At 47.3% G+C, this 12,696-nt stretch overlaps 1 protein-coding gene across 2 annotated transcripts in view; it reads left to right on the top strand.

Annotated features, from left to right (window-relative positions):
• Positions 1-12,696, top strand: part of AEBP1 (AE binding protein 1) — a 56,123-nt gene that overhangs the window by 12,410 nt on the left and 31,017 nt on the right. For both annotated transcript variants that reach the window (XM_015419514.1, XM_015419511.1), the window contains exons 2-6: positions 953-1,351; positions 3,407-3,472; positions 5,205-5,276; positions 9,323-9,394; positions 11,708-11,794. In XM_015419514.1, the coding sequence (XP_015275000.1) occupies positions 953-1,351; positions 3,407-3,472; positions 5,205-5,276; positions 9,323-9,394; positions 11,708-11,794 (696 nt within the window). The remainder of the gene's footprint in view (positions 1-952; positions 1,352-3,406; positions 3,473-5,204; positions 5,277-9,322; positions 9,395-11,707; positions 11,795-12,696) is intronic.

Raw genomic sequence — 12,696 nt, 5'->3', positions numbered from 1 at the left:
CGGGCCTCCCCCGAGCTGCAGCACTTCAGCACGGGCCCTGGAGACCTGGTGGCGGCGCTCTCTGGGCATCCCCTGGCCACAGCGCTTTCGGCGCCGGGGAACTGGGGGTGGGCTTGCCGCTGTCACCATTTGTGCGGGCTCCTGGGCTGCTCCAGCGCACTCTGGCCCCAAAAGACCCCTGTGTGGATCCAAGAGTCTCAAATGGGGGGGGGACAGATATCTTGAGATCACTTCCTATATAGGCTGACTCACGAGCAGAGTGCTAAACTGATCCTGAATATCTGTGTCAAAACACCATGTCCTCAAGTTCAAACACTTTGCCCTCGGGTTATTTATTTATTATGTATTTATTGTTTCTATTTGTATCCTGCCTTGCCGGACACGCTGGCTCAAGGTGGCTAACAAGATCAAAATATCATAAAACAATCCAAAATTAAGACAGTTAAAAACCACATCTCAGTTAACAACATCAATAAATAAAAACAGCAGATGATGGCGGTATTCAAGTCGGCCCAATGGTAGGGATAGCATCCAACAAAGTCAGATGATAACGATGTTCCAAGTCAACCCAGTGGTAAAAGTAGCATCCAGCAGACACAGACTTCATTATGTCTGGGCTTGTGAACACTGCCTGTGACTATACCACACAGGGGCCAACTTGCCCCCTTTCTTTGGAAAAGCAAAGAAGCAAAGCAAAAGAGATCTTGTTCCCCATGGCAGCCATTTTATGATTGACTGTTTCCCCGCCTCAGGGCTGCCATGGCCCACTTCCCTTTTTCCACATTCTGAAAGTACTCCCTCTCAATAAAGTTGGTGACTCCTGGCAAGGTACAAAAAGTTATTACCCACTGACTGCTGAAGTTCAAACTGCTCTTAAAGGGATGTTTATAGGGGGGCCTTATTAAAATGTTGGTAACGTGACTGTAGACTTGCTGTGTTTGTCTCCTCACAGGAGCACCAGAGAGGGTTAAGGAAAAGCCCAAGAAGGGAAAAAAGGAGAAACCGCCTAAGCCAACCAAGAAGCCTAAAGTGAGACCTTCCAGGGCCCCCAAGAAGGAGAAGCCTCCCAAGGCCACCAAAAAGCCAAAGGAGAAACGTCCAAAGGCAACGAAGAAACCCAAGAAGAAGACCCCCAAGCCCACCAAAAGAACACCAGCAGGAAAGAAAACGGAGAGGCTTCCCTCTGTCCAGCCACACGAGGAAGAGGAGAGGTACCACTTTCCAGAGAGGCCGCTGATCCCGCCCCCGGCCAGAGAGGAAGACTATTATGAAGCGCCTGATTCACCCGGATTACATTCGCCCTATGGGAAGGAAGATGAGCTGTCTCGTCTGAATGAAGAAGGGGGGATATGTAAGTGCCTGGTTGTGTCTCTTCCATCAGTCATGTGACAATACAGAGAGCAACAGACTAATAGCACAGTTCTGTGCAGACTTACTCCACGTAGGATTCCATTGTGAGATTCTCTTGTAGCATCTTAAAGCAAAAGCCCCAGGCTACACATGATGTTGTGATGGGCAACAACTACCTAGGAATTCCAGGGTCCGTATGCAGAGGCAGGCAGTGGCAAACCACCTCTGAATGTCTCTTGCCTTGAAAACCCTATGGGGTTGGCCATAAGTTATCTGTAACTTGATAGCACTATCCACCATCTAGGATAGGGCATTTTCAATTGGAAAAACAGCACAGGAGAGAAAAGTTACCTTCCCTTCCCCAGTTCTAAGTCTCAATCCACACTGGGGCTCCTTTGGAGCTGCTTTTCACTTCTAAACTAGTGCCGTGTGTGGCTATAACAGACTTTCTATGGCAAAAAACTTTCATGGATCAGAGGCTGTTTCATCAAATGTATGAAGCGTATTCACAATTGGTAGTTATTTATATACATGGGCCAAAGGGGGAAATGGTAAACAATTGAGACAAAAGGCCTTGAGACGCAACAGATATAGGCAAAGGCAGTTGCCTCCATGTGTGGTTTCTCTGTCTCTTCCCCAGTGATTGCATTTCCCACTCGCCTCTGGTGGGTGCTTTGACTATTGTGTTGGTACCTGCTACCAATTTAAAAAGAACTTGGATAGAAATTATTAGCAGCAGGTATTATTATCAGCCTTCTTTATAATCTTCCTTTCTTCATGGGACTGAAGGCGGACTACAGACATGATGGGAACAATTCAGTCAATCAACAAACAAATCACAAAGTCTAATAAAAGCATTTGACTCTGACAAGAAAGATTCCTGGTAAAGCAGAATAATTTAGAGGGCTGGGCAGATTACTGGTAGGAGAAAGACCTCCCCATTCCCCCACCCCCTTACCCTGCCAGCACACAGAGTGAATGGTGGGTGGAAGGACAAGTAGCACTGGGTGCAGCACACCTTCCCTTCTACGCTTTCTCCAAAAACCTACTTTGAATGCAGTATTTTAAGAAACACAGGTTTAGGAAAGATCACAACAGAGCTGGGGGAAACTAAGAAGGGAGATGACCCGATGACAGTGTGGTGCAGAGGCTCCAGAAAGAACCACTGAACTTTGGGGAGAGGGAGAGCAGAGCAGATCCTCTTCCTGGAAACACCTGTAACTTATATTTAAAGTTCAAGGAAGTGCCATGATCATTCTCAAGCGATATACTTGGTGACAGCTCAGTCTCCCTTGATTTATTATGTTGATTTAGTACCTGTAGAGTGAGAGGAAACATTAGCCGGGCCCTAAATTAATAGCAGTGAACTTACTGGTACATTCTAGGCCAGAAATATAAATCAGGAGACCAAGGGCACTTTAAAGACTAGGAGAATGTATTCCAGCATAAGCATTCAGAATTATCTTCAAGGTGCCTCTGGACTCCTGTTTTATTTTGCCGTTATGAAACAACAGTAAGCCCTGTGTGGAGTTCTAGTCCAGCAATTTCATGGAGTATCTTTTGATGTTCTTTGGTTGAATAACAGTGACATACACTCATTCTTTTCCTAGTTCCCTTTTTAACAGCTCTTTTCTGAAAATCCCTAGAGAAGGGCTGGATCAGCTCAAAATGGACAATTAGGGCCAAACTAGACATTCACTTCTTTTTTCAAGGGTTACCCAGATCCAACTCTTTAAAAAAAGTGAATGCCTGGGTTGGCCCATAATTACCAGAAACAAAAGCTGAAGTTGCAAACGTTCCAACTTAGACCCAGGACTCAGCCCCAGCATTGCAGACCAATACTGTCTCCTTGGGCGGTTTCTGGTAGGACCTATCCTAAGTGTTTTGCCTGGAGAAATGCTTCTCACATTTACAGCTGACTGCAGGGGAGAAACAAACATCTCCTCTCCTTTGTTCAGATGCCCCTTCTGCCTTTCCTCAAGTCCCGTTGCATTCCATCTCCCCCGTCCTGGGGACTTTGCCTCTGCATTTCTGATTCCAGCTCTCTATTCTGCAGCTTTGTTCCCAGAGGAGCCGACAGAACCACGATGGGATGAGGAACAGGACCCAAACAGGCATCAGAGTAAGAACAATTAAGCTATGGGGAATGAAAGTGAGACTCTGGTGGGTGGTTAGAGGAATGTTAACCATGAAGCAGAGAAGCATAAAAGCCAAGGGGGGTGAAACAACAGTAAGCCCTGTCTACAGGTGATCATGGCAGCAAATGATTGTGAGTATAGCCTTCCTGGATCGGACCTTCCCAGATCTTGTCCAGCATCTTGTTTCCCAAATGTTTTCACTGGAATCACATAATTAGTGCATGTAGGAGGTAACAGCCATTCCCTACCCAGTTCTCTTCAACAATTGGTATTTTGTGACATGCTCACAGACCTAATGGCCATGAATTACTGTTGCTCCATTTAAAATCTATTTAAGTGAGCAGCCATAACAACATCTGGTGGCAGTGAATTCCCTAAGGTAATTATGCATAGTGTAAAGATGCACTGTTTTGAGGCATGTCTTCAATCTACAGCTGATGGATTTCATTGGTTCCATGTTCTAAGTATTAGAGCGGCAGCACGGTGCAGTGGTTAAGAGTGGTGGACTCTAATTTGGAGAACTGGGTTTGATTCCCCACTCCTCTTCCGCATGAATCCTGCTGGGTGACCCTGGGCCAGTCACAGTTCTCTGAGAACTCTCTCAGCCCCACCTACGTCACAAGCAATGTTCCCTCTAAGCTGTGGAGTCTAATGAGCAAAAATTCCACTTTGTGAGCTACCGGCATGAAAGTTGTGAGTGAGTGATCTGGCTACTGCATAAATTAGTTTGCTCCGGAGAACCTCCTTCCTGAGCGAAGACAAAAATGTGTGAGCAGGAGGCTAAAAAATGGTGAGCTAGCTCACACTAACTCAGCTTAGAGGGAACACTAGTCACAAGGTGTTTTTTGTGGGGAGGGGAAGGAAAGGTGATTGTAAGCCACTTTGAGACTCCTTAAGGTGGAGGAAAAGTGAGGTATAAAAACCACGTCTTCCTTTTTCTCCTCCTCCCTGCTTTCTTTTTCTTCTAAAAATTCTCATGTGCCTAGAAATCCCATGACCCAGGGTAGGTACAAGAAATCCCATGACCGAGGGTAACTACAGTGAAACATAAGCAGGCCCTGCTGAATCAGACCAAAAGTCCATCTAGTGTGCTGTTGCCCACAGCGGCCAACCAGATGCCTCTGGGAAGCCTACAAGCAAAGCACAAAGGCCTTCCCCTTCTTTGCCATCCAGCAACTGGAATTCAGAGGAGCACTGCCTCTGAATAGGGATGTTTCCTTTATCCTTCATAGGAAATAGCCGTCGATAGACTCCAGGATTATAGAGGAGTGTAATTTGAGTGTGTAACTTGGAAAGGACAGAGAGTAATGTATTAAAAACAAGGAAGAAGTACAATTTTTCCAGTCTGAAACAATCGGGGGGGGGGGCTGTTAATGGAGTTGGGAGTGCACAAGTGTATCCCAGGGAACGCATGGATTGTCCCAGATAGTGCCCACCTGGAGCTATTTCAGGTTGGGAAGGATGGTACAAGGGAGAAGGCAGAAACACCCCCATATTATTCACCAGGGTCCTGATGCTAATTGGCTGCCCACAGACACAAGAATCGAGAACTCGCCACTCACATGTGATTGTGGCGAAGTTACAGAGCTGCCTTGGCTGTTGCATGCAACAAGTCAAGCCAGCACTGTTAGTCCACATGCAACCCTTGCCCTCAAAGCCTACATCTATGTGGGGTCTGGTATTACACATGCCTATTTTGGTTTTTTTACTTTTTAGTTGACTATTACGAACCCCCCACTGACCCACAGGAGCCCAGGAGAGAGGACCGGAACCGTGAAAGCCAGCCAGGTGAGCAGCCCACATGTGTATTGGGGATATGTATTGGGTAGTGTAGCAAAACTGCACAATCAGGAAAAGAGTGGTATCACATGGAGTAAATATAGAGTGGTCAACCTCCAGGGGGCACCTGGAGATCTCTGGCTATTACAGCTGATCTCCCGATGCCCAAGATCAGTTCCCCTGGAGAAAATGGCTGCTTTGGAGGGTGGACTCTGTGGCCATTATCCCCTGCTGAGGCCCCTCCCCTCCCCAAGCCCCGCCCTCCCCAGGCTCCACCCCCAAAATCTCCAGGTATTTCCCACCCCAGAGCTGGCAATCCTAAGTAAATAGACTCCGATCAAGGATGTTGCAAAATGGTAAAACTTACTTTTATTGATTCAGTTCACATATATGTCGCAGTGGAAACGAGAGAGAGAAGCCTAATCTAAAGCATACTAGTCCTGTCACAAATGACCAGCTAATCCGGTAGTATGTGTGTGCAAGTATGATGGTATGGCTCTGCCGAAGAGACCTGTAGATGCGTCCTGCTCCTTGTAGGTCCACGAGGAAAGAGAGGGAGCACAAAGTGCACAGGAAGAGAAGGAGGAGTCAGAGAGGCTCCCAGCTTGGACAAAGAGAGGCATCTCATTCATTAAGAAGATAACACGTGCACTCATCTAGAGCAATGTCTGGGCTGGCTGTTTGCCCAGGTATTTTTCTCTTGCGATGTTTCAATCACAGTCCAGTCTAGACAACACTAGGGGGCAGGTTAAAGAATATAGGATCCCCATGCCAAATACTTTTCCAGGGATGTCGGACCCATCAACCATGCACAGACAGACGTGCAAAATTATCATCGCTCCACAGTGTCTGAGTGTTTCAGTACCCTTCTTCACTCCAAAACCTTCTGCAGTAGACATTATCTTGCTTCAGATATTGGCCAGACCTTCACTATTCTAAATTTTCCTACAGATGGGAATGTGGCCACTGCTTCCTAGTATCTGAAGAAAAGCCAACAACTTGTAAATTTTCAGACAGTTTTAAAGGAGCTCCGTTCCCCAGTCCAAATCCGTCAGCATATTCACAACTCCAAACTGATTTCAGGGGGAATTGGCTGTAGTACACAAAGCTGCCACGTGCAGAATCAGACCTTTGATCCACATAGTTCAGCACTGTCTTCTCTGAGAACCAAACGGCACAGTACATTTTTTAAAATACATAGCACCTGCGGAGAACGTCGTTTTAGAAGGCTGAGGGGGCCAGATTTGGCTTGGGACCATGGCATGGGGGGGTAGGAGGGGCTCCTACCTTCCCCCAAATCATTTTTCCAGGACAAAATGGCTCCAGGGGAGGCTAATTGGTCTCAGTTCAGAGCTGCACGTGCATATTCCCTACAGCCGCTGTGTGGCTGCAGGTAACGCAAGTCAGGTATGCCCTACTTTTTTTTTTTAAGCATTATGCAATCTGGTCCTGACCAGCAGCAGTTTTTCAAAAGTTTAAGGCTGAAGGAGGTCTTTCCCAGCTCTGGAACCCGAAATCCTTCTAACTGGAGATTGACTCTGGATCCTTTGGCATGCAAGGGCTGGACTCAGCTATTGAGCTCAGCTAAATCTGAAGTTTAGGACTTTTTACCATTAATTTAGAATCCCTTCCCATAGTTTCCATAGTTTATTATTATTACAGCCTATGGCCAGCATAGATCAAAACAAACTAGTTTACATAAAATACAGAAAGGGCACAGCCATTCGTATAGGAATATAATAGTAAAATGTACAAAGACTTAAGAAAGAAGTATTTAAAAGAAGGGAACATATGCAAAACCTAGGGGACATTTATATTACCCCTTTATGCAATCTTTGCAGCCAAAAATCTGGAGCAAGCGAGTGTAACCTGAGGGTTAGAATCCGCCAAAAGTATATTCCTTAATTAAGAGTCCAGGAGGCCCATAAATTTCGCCAGTATAGGATGAATAAATTTGGCTCATATTTCTTTGCAGAGACTACACCCAAGCAAAGTGTGTTTGATTGTTTCTACTTTGCCCATGCCACACAGACAAATGCGCTCAGCCACAGGCACCTTTTTGTAAGGACCCTCTATAACTGCAGAAGGAAAAGTGTTACATCGGGCCATAGAAAAGGCCCTTCTATAGGATGGAATTGTCAGATTCAATCAATAGGGGGCTGGGGAAACGACATATCTCTTCTGGAGAGGAGCATAAATTCTCGAGACCTTGGCATTATCATTGTGTCTCTCAGTGTCTAGCATTCTCTGCTTGACTATGGCCCTTGCTTGGTCTAGGGCCATTATCTGTAAAGACTCAGGTGAAAAGCCAAACATAGACACCTTCTGATGAATAGCCCTAAGCCAGGCACAACAATACCTATCATTTAGAACTAATGAGGTGATGTCTGAGGGACAATGGCTAAGCTTAAGCCAAGTGTTGATTGAGGCAAGGCTTGCTTTGGCCTCTATGCTTAACGATCCAGTTTCCAGCCGAACATAGCATTAGAAATGCTTTTTGGAAATTGAAAAATGGCTCTTAAAAATTTGGATTGGATTTTCTCGGGGAGGGGGCAACATTTGATGGGGCTGGGCGAATCCCTTCCCTGAGCTGCAGCCAGTGGTCGTTCTGTGCAGGGGGGGGGGTGCTGTCTGATGCTGCTGCCCCCAGTGCCTCCCCACTGTCTCTCACCACTTTCCATCCCTCTGTCACTCATCTCCCACCACTCTGTTTCCTTCCGGATTCCCTAAGAACCTTTAAAGGCCGTGTGATGCAGGAAGCCCCATTGGGTGCACATGGCTTGCCAGATCACCTGGCAATGAGGAGTGAAGTTGCACTGGATGCTCTGATGGCCAGTGGTGTGATGATGGTGGCAGTGGGAGCAGAGTCCGTAGGCCTCCCCTCCATATCTGCTGCCTGTGGCCACATGTGAATTCACACGGTATTCAGTACACAGGTTGGTTGTAGTTTTCCTACTCTGTGTAGCCATTGTGGGTTCTCCTCCATTCCTGATTTGGATTAGGATCATGATGTGCATAAAGAAGGGCTTCAGGCCCAGTGTTCCCTCTAAGCTGAGTTTGTGTGAGCCAGCTCACAGTTTTTTAGCCTCCGGCGCACACATTTTTGTCTTGGCTCAGGAAGGAGGGCTCTAGAGCAAACGAATTTATGCAGCAGCCAAATCGCTCGCTCACAACTTTAATGCCAGTAGCTCACCAAGTAGAATTTTTGCTCACAAGACTCCACAGCTTAGAGGGAGCATTGTTCAAGCCTATCATTTTCCCAGCCTGAAATGGCCTGGGAAGCAGTCTTTGGCCCTCTGGGGAAACCCACATATATCCCAGGGACCACATGGTTTTCCCCGACGGGCCAAATAGCACCCCTCTCGTCAGGAAAGCAAAGGAGGGAGTTTAAGCCCCTTCTGCACGGAGGCCTCAGTCCTGATCCAAATTAGGCACCGTACACATGGTAAACTGAAAAGAACCTGCAATTCGTGTCTGACCATTACACAGGGTGGGGACCCAGACCTGTCCTGTGCACACTCCATATTGTGTCAATTTTCCTTTGGTGTAGAGTTGGCCATAGCTAAAGCAGCAATTCAAGTTATCCTTCATTCTTGCCTGCACAGTGCCTGGTTAGAATCAGGACTGCAATAAATATGAAGAAGGGGCTCCAGACTTCCCCCTTGTGCAGTTTTTCCATTCTGAAACAATGGGGGGGGGCTTTTAATGGACTTGTTGGGAGACCACAAAAGTGTATCCCAGGGAACGCATGGATTGTCCCAGATAGTGCCCACCTGGGGCTATTTCAGGTTGAGAAGGATGGTACAAGGGGGAGGGCAGAAACACCTTCCCCATATACACCAGTGTCCTGATGCCAATTGTCTGCCCCCAAACACTGGAATTGAGAACCTGCAACTCACTTGTGACTGTGGTGACATTACAGAGCAGCCTTGGCTGTTGCATGCAACAAGTCAAACCAGTGCCAGTCAAACCACATGCAATCCTCGCCCTCAAAGCCTACATCCCTGGACAGCCCCCAGGTTCAGGAAATAACTGTGCTGCTTCTCTTTCTCTAGAGTCCCCAGGAGAGCAGGAGCCGCCTACACTGGATTACAATGAGCAGATTGAGCGCGAGGACTACGAGGACTGTATGGTGCTGCTGTTGCTGACTTTCCCTTCTGCTGTGTAGTCTCTATTCCTCTGATTAGAGGGTGGACATATATTATTGATCTAGGTGGGAAAAGAGCAAAGGATGTGGCTCAAAGGCCAAACTAGACATTACACGGCTGTTTCAGCACTTGAAAAGGTTCAAGGGGGAGGGGACAACAAGATGGCCTGGTCCTGCTGCACTACAGGCCTGATCAGGACTGGACCTCATGGCATTTTTAAATGGTTCACTTCAGTTCTAAAAAGGTGCCAGCATCCACAGGTCAGGCACACGAATGCCACATCATCTAGTGTGGCCCTAAAGGAACTGACTATCTGTTGTCCCTTTGCAGTATGATGGTCTGATGCTGTGTCTCCCATGTGGCTTATGAGACAGGGATGGTTTCCTTGAAACCTTGTATTCTGTATCTGAAGAGATTCCTGGCCAACTGTGGTCTTTAAAACAAGAAGATGCTTTGCCACTGTCTTGAGTGGACACCCTTCCTTTGCCAAACAGTGACAGGTCAAACTCTCAACAACAAACTCTCAACTCTCTTTTACAATGCATCAACCCCACTTCAAAGTTATTGTGAAGATGAAATATTGCGAAGGACTCTGCACATTTTAAACCGCTGCAGAAATGCTTGATATTTGCTGGCTTTGTCTCCAGCAGCCTAGGGTCTGTGCAGAAGTTCACCGGAGGAAACAGCTCAGCAGCCGAGACACACGCACACACACACCCAAACGCTTCCCCCCATTTTCCCTGCATGTGCCTTGACTCTTTTGGCTTGCATGAGTGGAAAGTGCCCAACAGATTTTGAATAATGCTTGACAGACAGGAAGGAGTTTGCCAAGGCAAACAGACTGGCCCTGCGCTGAGACCCGAGCCTGCGGTGTTCCAGTTTGGCTGGGTGGTTATATGGTCCTGTTCACCAGTTATACAAGGGTCATGCTGGCTGCAGAGCCAAGTAACTGCAGGAGTCTGGTATGCTTCCTGTGGTCCAGGGTGATGCCCTCGGAATGCAGACAATTGGGACTTTGTGTTCTCTCACCCCCAGTCTTTTTTTCTTTTTGGCACTTTTCCCCACCTCCCCAGAACCATCTGGGCAAAACTACTAGTGGAAGTAGAAGAAGAACAGGTGAAAAAGAGAAGGAGCCCAGATACGGATCTGAGGATCCAAACTGGGCTCCCCACCAGTGTTCCCTCTAAGCTAAGTTAGTGTGAGCTAGCTCACAGTTTTTCAGCCTCTGGCTCACAGTTTTTTGTCTTACCTCAGGAAGGAAGGCTCCAGAGCAAACTAATTTATTCAGTAGCCAAATCGCTTGCTCACAACTTTAATGCCCATAGCTCACAAAGTAGAATTTTTGCTCACAAGACTCCTCAGCTTAGAGGGAGCATGGCTCACCACCAGTGTTCCCTCTAAGCTGAGTTAGTGTGAGCCAGCTCACAGTTTTTTAGCCTCTGGCTCACACATTTTTGTCTTAGCTCAGGAAGGATGGCTGCAGAGCAAACTAATGTATGCAGTAGCCAAATCACTCACCCACAACTCTAATTCCAGCAGCTCACAAAGTTGAATTTTTGTTCACAAGACTCCACAGCTTAGAGGGAGCATTGCTCACCACAGATGGAAGAAATGCACCAGAGAGCCCCATTCTGCGCAGTCTGTCTAGCTTCTTCCTCTCCATATAACCAGTTCTGTCTTTACCACCATCTTCTGTGCTTCACTCTCTCTTCCCCTGAAAATCAGAAAGCTCATTGGGGGTTTATAGCTGCCTCCAGGACCTAACTGCATATTCCCCCCACGTCTTCCCAAGATCCAAGCGATCAGGCTTGCATTGTGATTCCATGCTGGGAACCAGGATCCCGTGCATGTGCAGCCTGATGCTGACTGAGGCCTCAGTCTGTGGGGAGAGGGGTCTTAAGCTTCCCCCTGTGCTGGTGTCCCGAAAAGACCTCAGGGAGTCCCTATTGGCCCCATTCAGCCCCATAGCCAGAATTTTGTGGTTTGTGGGGCAAACATTTTTCTGGTGGGGCTGCTATTATTTTCCATAATGAAGTGGGTGGGGGTGGCGTATACCCCTCTCCCTGCCCTCTTGCAAAATTTAAAGTGCCCTTCAGCTAATCAGCGGGGAGCCAATCCCTCTGGAGCCAGTGTAGAGTAGACAGCACTGACCCTGATGGACCAGTGGTCTGATTCTGCATAAAACAGATTCGTATGAACAGGGCTTCCATGCCACCCTAACAGCGAGGGATCCTGTCTTTCTGCACACACAAGGCTCTCGTAAGTGATAAAAGTCTCTTCCTTTCCCCACAGTTGAATATGTTAGACGCCAACAGAAGCCCAGCAAGCCATCAAAGAGGAAACCTGAGAGACCCAGGCCAGAGCCAGAGGAGAAGCCAAGTATGCAGTTCATTTCCTTTTTGCCAGGATGTTGGAAAGTAGAGGGAGATTTAGGGTGGGAGTGGGGAGGGGGTAGGAAGGGAAGAAAGGAAAGAGGTGGGAAAGCCTCCCAGAATAGCAAAGGCAGAAGGAGTCTGAACAACTTTCAGAATGGGAAATCCCTTTCTCTTCTGCTTGCTGGAGATGTGCCTACAGTCAGAGCTTTGTGCTTCCAGATATGGTGCTTGGAAAACCACCTCTTGGCCACCGGCTAGACAAGCAATCTCTAGCTATTTCAGAGCGTTCATTGTCTCTCTGTTTCAGACACACCCATGGACAGCTTGTCTAGCAAAAAAGGGGGGAAAGGATTTGTCACTATGAATTTACCAACCACTCTGTACTTTTGTAAGAAAATATCTCCGTCTGTGGCTTCCAGACTTTTGCTGGGATGCAGAGGCAGATCAGCCCTTTAAGTTACTGGGAATATTCCCAGTGGGCTGCTGCTTTGGATGGAGATAGATGAGCCAAGCACCAGTAGAGCCGAGGGGGATACTCAGCCAGCAGTGGCAATGAGATTAGGCTCACCTGCCACCTTCCAAGACACTGGCAACTGAGTATGAGCGAAGCAGGCCCAATGTGCTGGGCCATTTTAATTTCCTAGTCCAACCCTGCTGGGATTTGTATCTGGATCAAAGCCTTGGGAGGCAAGAATGGGTAGGAAAACCAGGACAGACATTGAGCATTCCAAATACATAAAGGAATGTATGGTGATAAGTGGTGTAAGGAGCAGAGGGTTGTGGGAGCAATTGCAACCTTAGCCGGTTATATTTTACCCAGTTCACGTTATAGATTTTCAAAAATTTTAATCAGACCTTGATTACAACAAACCAGTCAGTATGACTTACAACTGGTGGGAACAATTT

The sequence above is a fragment of the Gekko japonicus genome, unplaced genomic scaffold (genome assembly GCF_001447785.1).
Source record: "Gekko japonicus isolate JY-2015 unplaced genomic scaffold, Gekko_japonicus_V1.1 scaffold795, whole genome shotgun sequence".
Lineage (NCBI taxonomy): Eukaryota > Metazoa > Chordata > Lepidosauria > Squamata > Gekkonidae > Gekko > Gekko japonicus.
Note: the sequence above shows the minus strand (reverse complement) of the source record. Positions and strands in the feature narration are given on the sequence as shown.